The sequence below is a fragment of the Cinclus cinclus genome, chromosome 2 (genome assembly GCF_963662255.1).
Source record: "Cinclus cinclus chromosome 2, bCinCin1.1, whole genome shotgun sequence".
In the NCBI taxonomy this organism is placed as follows: domain Eukaryota; kingdom Metazoa; phylum Chordata; class Aves; order Passeriformes; family Cinclidae; genus Cinclus; species Cinclus cinclus.
The window spans coordinates 94,306,417-94,320,018 of NC_085047.1; the positions used below are offsets into that span (position 1 = coordinate 94,306,417).

At 35.9% G+C, this 13,602-nt stretch overlaps 1 protein-coding gene across 1 annotated transcript in view; it reads right to left on the minus strand.

Annotated features, from left to right (window-relative positions):
* MYO16 (myosin XVI) overlaps nucleotides 1-13,602 on the minus strand; it is a 258,913-nt gene that overhangs the window by 135,577 nt on the left and 109,734 nt on the right. The window contains exons 13-15 of the mRNA XM_062515094.1: nucleotides 11,703-11,808; nucleotides 9,773-9,890; nucleotides 3,589-3,736 (exon numbers count right to left, since the gene is read on the minus strand). Of these exons, the coding sequence (XP_062371078.1) occupies nucleotides 3,589-3,736; nucleotides 9,773-9,890; nucleotides 11,703-11,808 (372 nt within the window). The remainder of the gene's footprint in view (nucleotides 1-3,588; nucleotides 3,737-9,772; nucleotides 9,891-11,702; nucleotides 11,809-13,602) is intronic.

Below are 13,602 nucleotides of genomic sequence, written 5' to 3' on the forward strand. Positions count from 1 at the left end.
ATGAACTAGGAGAAGCAGGAACCTTGTTTAAACTGAAAATGTTCAACATCAAGTTGAACAGCTCTCAAACTTATCATATTTTCTGAAACTATTTTCTAGAGTTAAGTGGCCTTAAGCTACATTTTTAAATATAAACGTAGAAATGTGAGGACATGATTTTTATAACAGTATGTTTAAGTATCTTACATATACATATTACACAAGGACATTCTTAACGTTGTTCTGTATGCCATAGTTTTGAAACAGAAATGCTAGTATAAAGCAATTGGCCCAAAGCAACAAAAGCAGGACTTTCTACTTATTTTCTGGAAGATTTTCCCAATATATATTATTTTCTATTACTATTATCATTCCTTTTGTTTCCTATCCTTTCTTCACCAGAGCTGAAGTTCATTTACAATTTGATCTATCACAACTGTCACTTCTCTTACTGTTCTCTGTTTCACCTTTATTGCAAGATATATCCCTAAGTTAGTACCTGCTGTAACTATGAGGCTAAACTAAATATGCTAGAAAAGTTAGCACATGGTTTCTTCCTGAGGCTAAACTTCAGAGACCACAGAAGTACTGCTTACAGTCATGGACTGTAATCTGCATCCAGGAGGAAAAAAAAAAAAGTAATCAAGAGCAAATTGAGAATGTAACTTCAAATTGCTAATGTCTTTGTATTACACATAACTATCATCATCAAGATAAAGAAATCCTAGAGTTCTGTGAAACACAGTAAATTAATAGAAATTTTAGAACTTTTCAATCAACCATCTGCTGAGAAAAATCAGTTTCCATATATAAAGAACACACCAGAGTAGTTGTCAGTCAAAAAGCTTTGACTTGCCCTTTCGAGACTCTCTATTTCTGATATTCCACCCTTGCTCAGTCTTGAAAAATGATCTTACCTTTCAGCAATTACTTCTGTCTTGATCCATCGTGATCCACATGCAGATACGATGGGAGATGTATTCATTCAGATCCTTCCCTATGTAAATTCTTGCTACTTTCAGATCCTAGATGTATGTAGCCACAATAGAAAGTGTCCAGCTATTTTTGTTCACGTGATGCCTTAGCAAATATAACAACACTTGCAGGAACATATATTTAAGTTTCTGAGCTCAAGCTCCCTCTCAGGACAGCACCAAACAGCAGAGACTTGCAACCAAACAACTTCCCCTACACGATGGGACGACACCCCAGCCTTACAGAAATTCTTAAGTGATTCCAAAAGGGAGGGAATTCCCCTTTAAGCATTTTACATTAACTCTGAGTCCAGGATTATATATTACATAAAAGACGATCTGAGTCTCATCTTTTACAGTATCATATTGACAAAATTACTTTAAATCTTTGAGGTACTTTTATCTAAAGTAAGAATAAGAAAGCCCATGCTACATCTTATATCTTACATTGCAGTGACTTAAAACAATATTAAAGTAGGGGTATTTTGTGATCTTAATAGCCATTATTTACTAAGGTTGTTGAATCTTTTACATAAAAGTGCAATATTAAACAATACAAAGAGGAACTGAAAAATTATCAAAATGCAACTGGGAGAAACAACCTAACAAAGGTTTCTAAAGGCCTGTTATCTAGTTAATTTTACTATTTGAATCAAGATTACACTTGTTTAAAGAAAGCATGAAAAAAAATCACTTATGGATGTTACCAGAATGATGTGATCTCATCAAAATTTGACTAAGCCAGAAATAATGAGCTTATAAAAGAAGCCAGATCCTGCCTTCCTGATTCATGAGTGAGTTTGATGCAGTAGAAATGTATCCCTAATTTAACTTTATCATCTGAGAAAGACCTAGCTCACTGAAGTACCGAACTCAGGAGTTTAAGATAAGAAAAACTTGGCCCAAACACTCTCAGTAATTCAAGTTACAATCGACTGTATGTAGGCAAAGTAAAGCTTTATTGATAAAAGCAGGTTTATGCAAATATTAATTTATCAATTGCTTCTAAAGCTTTGGTACAATGTTCAGACATCAATTCAAAAATACTATTTTGTACTTTCCAGATGATTATCAGATAAAGCTTTGTTCATGTGAATCTAATTATTCAGGTTTACCCGAAGATTTTTCCTGTCTGAGCTTCTTGCAAGGGGACTTGAAACTGTTTCATTTTCTGAACAAAGTGAGCGCTTCCAAACAACTTATACTAGAAGAGGAATAAAGTAATCATAAAGAACATAGACTACTTTTGGTCTTCAAAGACCTCAAACCATTTAAAATATAGAATTTAACACTTCTTCTCCCTGCTTTGAAGTGAATCATTTTTAGCAAAGGAATTTAGCCTGAGGTTTCTTCAGAGCTAGTACTGTATGCATTTCTGTAATGTAGAAATGGTAATATTAAAGCATTACCAAACAGTGGTAGTTGGAAGACTTCTATCTAAGAAAAAAACAAAACATGAACAACAAAGCTTTTCTCTGCAAAAATTAATGCGTTGCCTTTCTATTTACAGGTCCTAAATCTAGAACTGCTATTTTATTCAAGTAACTAACCAGAGTGGAAAATTAAAAAGTTGAGGAAAAAAAAAAGCATACGAAAAAGGCTTAGATGTGAAAACCTGAAAACATTCTTCTTACATAATTTTAATTACTATTGGTCTTTTCAAAGTTACTCACTATACTCATTTTAAAGGTAGTCAGTTTAAGAGAAGATCACAATACCAAATAGCCTTCTCTCATTTCAGTGACACTTAGGAAACACTGAAGAGTAAAAGGCAAATTAACTAAGGTAGGAATATTTTTTCATTCTAAAATAATTGGAATAAATAAATTCTGAGATACTCACAAAATTTCCTGAAAAAAACCCAAAACCTCCTCGTATAGTAAACATTTGGAGTATATTAATCCTCATACATGCTACATTTGGGTGTCTATATTCAGCTCTTTATATCTTTTCTTGCTATTAAAGGCGATGTAATCAGCACAGTTTATGAAGACACAAAGGTGGTTCAGTTCATCCAAAGCACACAGCCATATGTAACTCTATATACAGCTGAGCAGGGACTCAATCTCCTTTGATTGCAAATGGGACCCAAGACTACCAGCTCATGTGGAGTATACAGAAAGATATAATTTCAGGTGCTGGGTGTTTAATTCTATCCTTGGGTTCAAAGCAGTCAAAACTTTAATTTCTGTTTTTCTTGCTAAGTTTACTAATAAACTACGTATCAAAATGAAAATGGAGATACCAGTTACATTTGGTGATATTTCATCAAAATCAACATATTCCATAAGAAAATTATAACTAAAGTTTTTGCCTTAAGAAACAAACTTTTCACCAGGGAAAAAAATCCAAAACCAACAGACTTACTCTAGTCCACAGAAGACAAAAAATTAGCTAATAAATTTCTTTTTCTCCTTTAAGGCAACAATATTAATGCATATAAAACGCTGATCTTGTTAAGAGACTATATATGCACTTCAGAAATAAATCTTCATGAGCAGGTACTCCATAATAAATAACGCCAGAACTGACTGAGAAGTTAGAAAAAATTTAAGTATTGGAAGAAGGACCTCAACAGCAGAGAGGCATTAATATAAGAAAACTATTAATACTGAATATCAAGTTGTTTTCCTACCTGTGTGCAGAAAAATTACTGAGGTACAGGGTGTATTTTTCTTCAGCGGACAATCCATCCATCATCAAGTAAAAAACATGAAAATTACTCTGGTTGAGAGGCTGGACAACAACACGAGACTTCTCCAACATGTATGTATAAATCCTAGCTGATTAAGAAACAAACACATAAATTTGTCATTATACTGATTGTTCTAAACTTAAATATATTAAACCATTCACCATTGCAACAGTTAAGAATAAACAATGTTTCTTATAAAATGATTTAAAGGGAGCATATAAAATATAGTATTACCATTTATACTTCCATGGTTTTCTATACAAATCAAATATCAACCCCTAATTCCATTAAAATTGATGGAACAAACATCACACTTACTTACTTACTTTGATATTAACATTTAAACTACTTAGTTTTAAAGATACTGATGTGGATTTCTACCAGTTGTATTTGGCAAAACTTTCTAAGAGACAAGCTATTAGTCATGGCACCAAAGTGTAGCCATCTGAGCACTGGCATCTGTTCTATCCTCCTTCTAAATAGAAAGAGAAGGAAAAGAGATTCAAGACCTCTTGAAAAAATACACACTTGGAAGCATTTCTTCTTTCTCTGCTGTTAGTAAAGAACATAGAGATTAATAGATTAAACTTCTAAATGGCTACAAAGAGACAAATCCTCTGCAGAACAGGTTATCAACAAGCTCACTGACCTGAGCCTGGGGAAACATGGGCACCTCAGAAGGGCTATGATGACCTGAATAAATGAATCAGCAGTCTGGGGAAGAAGGTGAAGGAGGATGAATCTGAGTGAGATTTGCCTACAGAAAAACAGCTTACATAACCTCAGGCCCACTAAGATTGTGAAAGATGCAAAGCACAGGAGCAAAGGAAATACTGAGCCCTCAGATCCCTTTACCTGTTCACAAGATAACAGGCATTTTAGAGATACCCATGAAGAGACAGAGGGATGTTCACCAACTTGGGAAGGCTGCTCTTGAGCTCTCCCCTGGGAGTACAACACCACGTGGTTCCAGATGCAGGAGACAAAGAGAACAAAGGAATGTCCAACTGCAGGGTTGGTCAGGGCCTTTCTGGTCAGTGGGAATGTGATCCCAGTTCCCACTTATCCAGCTGCTGGCATACTTTATCTCATCATTACTCAAATACTAGCTGTGGTGCAAAGACCAGAAGAAGCACATCTCTTCACACACAAGTGAGCACCTCCACCACATGGACACAGCCCATTTTGCTGCAGCTTTGGGCTTTCAATATCTGCAGTATGGCAGAGCTTTCATAGAGTCTGCAAGCATCCTAACCCTGGAAAGGGCTGTTAGAGTGCACTTCTCAGCAATGGAGGACCAGTATTTTTGAACCCAATAAGCAGATGAGAATATTAAACTATAGCTTCCCCATGCCCTGGCTTTCAACCAACTCATTCAGGACTCAATTCTTCATGATCTGGAAGTAGTTCTTGAACATATAGTAATTATTAATATTGGTGTATGCATCCTGCAGCACAGCATGTTCTCTAAATGCATACCACTCATGTCTTTATTTAGAGTTTTTCTCATTTTTTTATTCTTTTCAAACTGGCTGGGATTAAAGCAATATTTTCAGAACCAGTTTTGGACTCACAGGTGCTGCCCAATGCCAAGTGGAACAATTTGGTGGATGAGAGTGTGTATCAGAGGCATGGTAGTTGCATTAGCCTAATGACTGGGCCAGCAGGCAGAATGCCAGTTCCTGTCACCAGTTGCTAATGTCCACAGTAGCTCATTCACTGCTAGGTTGGTTATTACTGCATCACCTGTCTTTGGTTATTTTATTTTAAATTCCACTTATCTTTTCAAGTTCTTTAAGTTTCTGTTTATACTGCTGAAATAACACAGCAAACCTGAGGTTACTTGAAATCATGTGTATGAAGGAACACTGCCTTTGGGAATATTGCTGAAAGACAGTACAGATGGGAGACAAATGAAATCAGTGAATCTTGAACATATTGTTTTGAAGAAGGCCTCAGCAGCTAAATTCTGTGTGTAACTAAGAAGTAATGTGACTATGGGTCTTTCAAAGAACTACTCAGCACAGGCCAAACCATCCTGGACACATCCCAGTTAAGGAGTACAGGAGATTAGTGGTGCATTAGCCAGGGACCCTCTATGCTTTCTTTAAGTAACAGCACAGACATGTCCTGATGTGCTGGCAACCAAAACCATACCCAGGATTCTGGCTAAGAGACAGTAGGACTGACAGGAGCTGACTCTGACTTTCTGACCTGCTGAAGCAAGGAAACCTGATCTGGCCCATTTAATCATCCTACAAAATGTAGTAGTGAACTGCTATTATGGAATCAATATTAAGAGAAATTGTGTATCATCCATCTAATCCTCTGCTGCTACACTACAGAAAAAACTAAAAAACCCAAACTGGTATGGGAAGTAGAAAGGCACACTTGGGAAATCATGTATGTTTCTGGCTCCAGTAACACATTATAAATTGAAGCAATGCAATCATGGCAGGACTGGCCCAGACACACACTTTGATCAGAGTCAATCATTACCTGACTGTCATTCCTACGTGGTAAAACAGAATAGATTAACCTAAAGGATGATTTCCATCTTCTATTGTGCCTGTAACTGATTTCACAGTAAAACTAATTCAACCATCAATTAATTTGAAAAGAGTTCATAGTAAACCTTTAATCACATTTTTGTGTGCAATATTCTTCGCTAAGACTTTTGTAATTACCACTTCAGGTGCTTTAAACATCCGTTAATTAATACAAGCAGAAAAATGCTACCAAAGGTCATCTATCATTTAACTTTAATGATGGGTAACATCACTTATTCAGATGACACAAATTAATTCAGCCCTTTCCAAGTACTTCAAGTCACCTGCACTTTAATAAGGCTAAATACATTCCATCTCAACTAGTATCTGAAGCAGTGGGAAGAGCTGTTAAGAAAAGCCTCCAATTCAAGCTTCCAATCAGCAAGAATCAAATATAGCATCATAAAAATGGTGCTAAGAGCCATAAAGAACATTATCATGGTAGTATGCTTTTCTACAAAGTGAAATATGTTTGTTAATCTATGTGTGAAATAAAAAGGAGAAAATTAATAAAGTTCCAAAGGAAAGTCTGTCATTTCTGTGCAATGGCAAGTGTGCTTACAGGCACAAACAAATTTCTACTTCCTTTGACAGCTCACTTGATCTACTCAGCAGCTACACAGTCAGAAAGCAGATTCTGCATTAAAAGTGTGGCCAGTGAAATCTGCCTTTCAGCTATGCATTCTAAGAAACTACATGGCTCCTCCTCAAAAAAAACGTGCTGTCCTAAACACAGCTATTTTTAAAGACAAGAAAACATTTGTCAGTCCATTTCAATGTAACTTAAAAAAAAATATATAAAAAAAGAAGTCCTTCCTTTTCAGAAAACAAAGACTGAGAAAATCAATGCATGAAAAACAAAGCAAAAAATACTGAGAATAAGTTTTTCAGACTTTATTTTCTCTTCCTAAGTTTCTTTTTAAATAATTTGAGGGAATTTATATAGGCATTAATTTCCACCTTAGCAATTATATCAACTTACCTGAAGGACCATTCTGGGGGAAAAAAAGTAAATCAGTCTTCTATTATTATGTTGAGAGAATAAATAATTCTCTAGGGATGATATTATTTTTTTTGCCAGAAGATCAATCTTTGAGTTCTGAATTTATTTTAGAAACCTAATGAAATCACTGGCCTGTAGTTTATTCTAAGTGTTTATTCCACTTTTTACTACATAAAACTTCTTCACATAGCTGTATTGGCTTTTAGTAGAACCACATTATAACTTTCCATCCTTGTTTTCAAAATATCACGGCAAAAATGCAGTTTCAGTTTATGCTAAAGAATGAATCAAGCCCAATGATGAAAATTATGGGGGACATTTCAGTTATTTAGGTATACTGTACTTTCTGCTAGAAAAATTAACCATGTGATAAAAGTCATAAAATTTCCAGGGTCTAAAAGAACTTCAGCATGAACAATAAGCTGTCACAAACTTCACAGGTGTCCATTCAAAATGCTAGGAGTGCCACCTTGGGCTTGCCATCTGTACACATGTACTTTGCATGCCCCTCCCTTAGCATAATGTTCTGATCTCCACCTATAATATCTGTCTTTGGAGGAGTTTAAACCACCTAAACCCTCTGATGGATGCAGTCTAGTGTCACTTGGATTTTTGTTTACAAATCAGACATATTTAGCTCTGTTAGTAGCAATGAGTTAAAAATTCATGGCTCAGCAAAATCAGGTGCTCTGCATATTTAAATTACTCATTTACGTTTAAACAGTGCAAGACAGTAAATACTGCTGCAAATGATCTTGCAAATAAATACAGAGTGTGCCTGGGCGCCAAAGACAACATGCAGGATTCTTTTCTCATTTATGGTGGTCTAAACCTGGGACAATTTCACTCAGATGTGATGCTTAGCAGTGGTTGAGAAAAGGCAACATCTACTATGCAAATCAAACAGCAGAAAAAATTGCAAATTTCAGAAATATAAAATACACTTCTACTTCTGTAGAAAGGCTTGTCTCTCTTAACAGTAAATTATGTAACTTTTGGCTACCTTATTTGGTGAGAATAATTGATTCAATTCCTAAATAACTGGGGAATAGCAGGGTAGATAAATAATGAATTTATATTTGTTAATTGAGCTGACCACCACTACATTTTCTCATTTGATGCCTATGGCTTGAGAACCATAAAAACTCAGAATTAGTGTACCAGAAATCAGACACAAGAACATGGTTAACTGATCCTGTCACAGGCAATGGTTTTGAATTAAACTGGCAGTTCTGAGTAAAGCTGTTCATAAACCCACGTCCCTGCAAACACGGTATATTCAAACTAAATATGTACAATACAAAGGCTTTATAAAATTTTAGCTTTAGGGCTTGAGGTTTATTTTTACAAACTGAACTGAGATGCTCTTCAGTCCATGCTAATGCATGTTTAATTTTGCATTCCTCCTACAAGAGTTTATAAATGAAAAACAAAATCACACGTTTTTAGTTTTGAATTTCCTTTACAATTACCCTACATTAATTATAGAACAAACCAGAAAAAAGTGTTAGTAATTTCCCATGCAGTGACATCTCCCATGAAGAAACTATCATATTTTCTAAGGTATAGTGAACTGTCTCAAGAAAATGTAACTGGAAATATTTCCAAAGAAATTTTTTAAGAAACTCTCCAGAAAGCATAAATACATTTAAACTTATATTTTTAAAAAAGAGTAGATTTGGAAATGTTTATCTAAGAGAATCGAATTTACTTGGAACAAAAGTGTGTCTTGCCATACAGTGTCTCCATCCAGGAACAGTGCAAGCAGGAAACTGTTCATGTGTAGTTATTTCTGCAGACATACCTTGTTTTGACAGTGAGTAATTTTATGATGACCTATGGGGACCAGAAATGAAAGCTCTCTCTGACTCAGTTTTCTTGTATTTATTCTTTCCCCGCTAACAAATGCTTACTAGAGATTAGAAGACTCACTCTGAAAGCAGGAACTAATTTCACACTATCTTGCCTCTAAGAAGAACAAACAAAAATATGGTTCTTAGTTGTTTTAAAAGAAGCTCTAAGCTGTAATGAATTAATTCTAATTTCAGTATTACAAAATATACTTGTTGTTTTTGGGGTACTTTAGGTTCTTTGTTGTTGTTATTGGGTTTTTATTGTGTGTTGTTTTGAGGGGTTTTTTTTTAAACTAAACAGGATATATCATTCACTAATTAAAGGGATACTTAAAATACCCATGGCAATATTAGGTACAAATGCAGAACTTAACAACTGCATCCATTTTTTTACTCTTCACAGCGTTGCAGTACACAGCTCTCTCAGTTGATCTGTGAAATAGAAGGAAACGTGACCTCCAGGGAAAGAGGAGGAATCACCGGTGTTTCTTATCTTTTCCTGCCACCTTGTGGTTGCTCAGAACAGGGCACCGCTCACTCCTAACAAGTGATTTAATTCACACATTATGAAAGTTGTTCCTCTGACATTTGCTAACACCCCTTTACCTCTTTCATGTACTTTGAAGCCTTTGCTGGCCAATTCTGTGCAAGGTACACTGGGATCTCTGAACTAACACTCTGTGTGCGATACCAAAATTTACAGATTAAATGACACTTACCTGCAATTAATGTTTTTTTTCTCTCACAAAACTGTAGTTCAAAAAACTTTATAAAACAGCTGGAAAAATCATTCAAGGGTGTCTTAGCATGTCCAAAAGCCTCCAAGATACAGTTTACCTGAAAAACAATAGTGAAGGAGCAATGACAGGAAATAAACAGGAAGATGTTTCAAGAAACATCGGTGAGGTTGGCTTGGGATTAATAAATGGCAGGCAAAAAGAAGAGATTTTCATCTTGGAATTTAAAAAAATACTTGGTAGGTTTCTTTCCAAAACAGAAATTAAAGTAAGACAGCTCAAAATAAATATATTCCAAAAAAGCAATGTCAGAATAGTGGAAGTCGTAACTGAAAGGTTCACAAGTGAGCTGTGTCCCTACTAGTACTTTGGATATGAGTGACTGGAGTCATATTCCTGGAGCTGGCATACTTAGCAAAAATATTAAAACCTTTGAAGACAGCTCATGAAGATAGAGTCAGTCAATACTAATAACCCAACAAAGGAATTTACAAGTTTTATATAACATCAGAAATGGCATAAATTACTAATTTCAAATAAAATTATTTCAGGATCATACTAGTGAAAAACTGAGTTAAAAAAACAGATTCAGACATTTTTATGGCATGTCTCACTAATGCATTTCCACGTTGTACTTTCGTGGTCACAGCCATTTTATTTAGTTTTTTGTGTATTGTGTTGCTTACACCCTGATAGATTCCCTTCAGAACTTTCCTCTATGTGTCCTTAAAGTTGATTGCAATGTGGTGCATATACACTGTTGTTCTGATATCACTCTTTCCATGAAGCTGAGTGAACTAGCTGGAGAGGGAAGAAGTCTGTGGAATGGCACAGAAGCTCTAAAAATTAAATCATTCACAATTATTAATCAAACCAGCTGTCTGGGCAGTAGGTGGCAGCATAAAACTAGTCAGCCTAGTTTTGGTTCCAGCTCCACTCCAGTAGTGCTGTTTAGGATGTGTTTGCTCTTTAGACTAATTCAGCACTTGCTTTAACCTGTTCAACTTTATTAATTTAATGGTGCTATGCATAACAACAGGAGGAATGAATCCAGACAACTGTGCTCATTTAAGGCACTTTAAAAGGCAACTGAATTAGAATCTCTATTCACTATGGATGAGGTCTGATACATTCACCATCTGCAGTCAGACATCCCATCTAAGCTAGTTTTAAAGGATTTTTCCATAACCAAAACTTGGTAATGCTCTTCCACCTCCATTAAGACCCCATTGATGGTTGTCTCTGAGCTGAGATCTCAGATGAGAAGTTTCATCAGGAAAGGTAATTTTTTTAAAGAGTTTGAATTGGCAATCCAGGGTTCAGTCATTATGAATCTTTATAGGGAATTAAATATGGGTATAAGGAAACATATATTTTGAAAATTAAATATGACTGAACAAACATTCAGAAGTCTTAACTATTTCTTAAATACATTTAGAACGCAAATATTGAGCCATATAATTTTGTTCAATCCTTGCAGTTTTTCTGCGAGTTTACAGTTTCTGTCTCATATACTATTACTTCAGACGCCTCAACACTTATGCAGACCAGTGAAGGCTCACCACACCATATAGGCAAATTGATGTATTTACTGAAGGCAATTAATTTCATGTTTAAGAAACAGTTCCTTATCACAAAAATCTTTCCTATTCACTGCAACACTGAATTTCACTCACCAAAACATAGAAATAAAACTGCCTCCACTTCAGAGATTCTTCTTATCACATCAGTATAAGCTTAATGCCATTCCCATTAATGGAAAAAAAAATGTCCTTTGATTTCAAAGGTGAAATCAAACCATTTATGATTTTCCACGGAGCTGGTGCATTTTTCCCTACAGTTCAAGTATCTCTGCCTATCCAAGAGGCCAAGGTTTTGCTTCATTCCACTCAGTGACTGGAATACTACTTACATGTTTTATCTTTGCATCAAAGGTATTTCTGCTGCAACTGGCTCTACAAGTGAGGTGTTTCACTATCTGTTTGCAGGCTTCCGTCTTCCCAGAGCCACTTTCTCCACTGCAAGATGAGAGGCAAGGAAGAGAGGGAGGAATTATTGTTAATTTCACAACTGAAATATTACTTCTATTTTCTGCTAGCTTTGTTTGAATGGATGTAAGGTACCTCCATCAAACTTTCATTTCAAATAACATAAGGTTTACGGATGACAAATAAAGAACAGAACATCTGTTGACTGACTGACTGTCTACGTACGTGAAGGCTGTCAGAGCTGTCAAGATACATTGTCTTGTACCACGGGTCAAACCAATCAAATCTAATGGTTTCAAGCCTTTTTGAAGGTATTTATAGCACAGAGTTTATGTCTTCCTTTATCTTTTGTCTGGCAAAGGAGCTCACTAATCCTGCCTGGTTCTCTTTGCAGATGGGGAAGTTACTGCTGTGGTAGTGATGGGGAATCAGAAGAAATGGAAAGTGAAGAATACAATAGGAAGAATGGAATGAAAATATAGAGGGAACAGGAAGTAAAAGAAAAAGCTGATTGGTTTTACAACCTGCCCAGTTACTGCAATGCACTCTGACTTTAGTGATTCTGTCTAGATTACTGTGATTTCTTGATTGTGATGTGGAATAAATATTCAAAAGAATGAGAATTTCTAACAGGGAAAGTGACCACAGTAAATAAGGTAAAAGGCAAATGATGAAGGTGGAAAGAAACAATAGAAAAGCGGTGGGATGGAGGAAGAAAACAAAAAAAATGGTGCACTTTAAGCATGGAGAAGGAAGGAAAACAAAAAAAGATGGAAAGGAAGAAGTTAGTGAAGCCTAATTAAGAAATTCATGTAAGAATTTCTTACTTGATTTATAAGACATCTTCTTTACAGACAATCAAACCAAATGTTCCTCCTCCATTTATTCACTTGAACAAATTTAAGCAGCTGTTTCTACAACAGCCATTTAGATTTTTCACAACTACAGTCTATGTGATGGCTGATCAATCTGTTACCTGTGCATTTTATTTTCTGAACATGAGAAGGCAGCAAAATACAGTATCTGTCTGGTTATTGCTTTATTGCTTTATTAGAATATTGCTTCAAAGGAGAAATCAATTAATAAGTAAGAAGCACAACAGGGAAGGACAAAAAAGAGCTTCGTACTTGGATAGCAATGCACCATTTAGTCTCATTCAACTGTCATGGGATATACATGCAACCTGTGTGAATATCTTACTTTTTCCTGGTAAACTTTAGTTTTAACATGACAAGACAGATCTTGTCATTACTATATGTGATGTGTCAGACTGCTTTTATCTATGTTATCCATGTTTCTGTAACAAGCTGGAGGCTAACACTAGACTTCAAACTCCTACTGGCATCAGTAGGTTTACGGTCCAAGACTGCAATGGTTTGCAACCTGGCTACATGGTGATGTATCTGATGAAATTCAGCCATGGGTCTGAAGGGAGCTGGAAGATGAAGTTGTTAATTTTTGAGTAACTGTGGCAGTCAGGTGAAGTCCCTGTTTTCTAGAAAAAGGCAAATATTAACAACCATATTTAAAATGAGGAAAGCAGAAGACACAGGAAAGTACAGGTCAGTCAGTGTGCATTCTATTCCAGGGCTACAGCTGGTGGACAGAGTCAGAACAACTCACACTGTCTACCTGAATTTATGTAAAGTGTTTGAGACTGTCCTGCACAACATCCTTGTCTCTAAATTGGAGAGACACAGGTCTGATAGAAGGACCCTTTGGTGGAAAAAGAATTGACTGGATCATCACACACAAAGAGTGGTGCTCCACATCTCCTTGTCCCTGTGGAGACCAGAGATGAGTGGTGTCCTCAGGGGTGGGAAC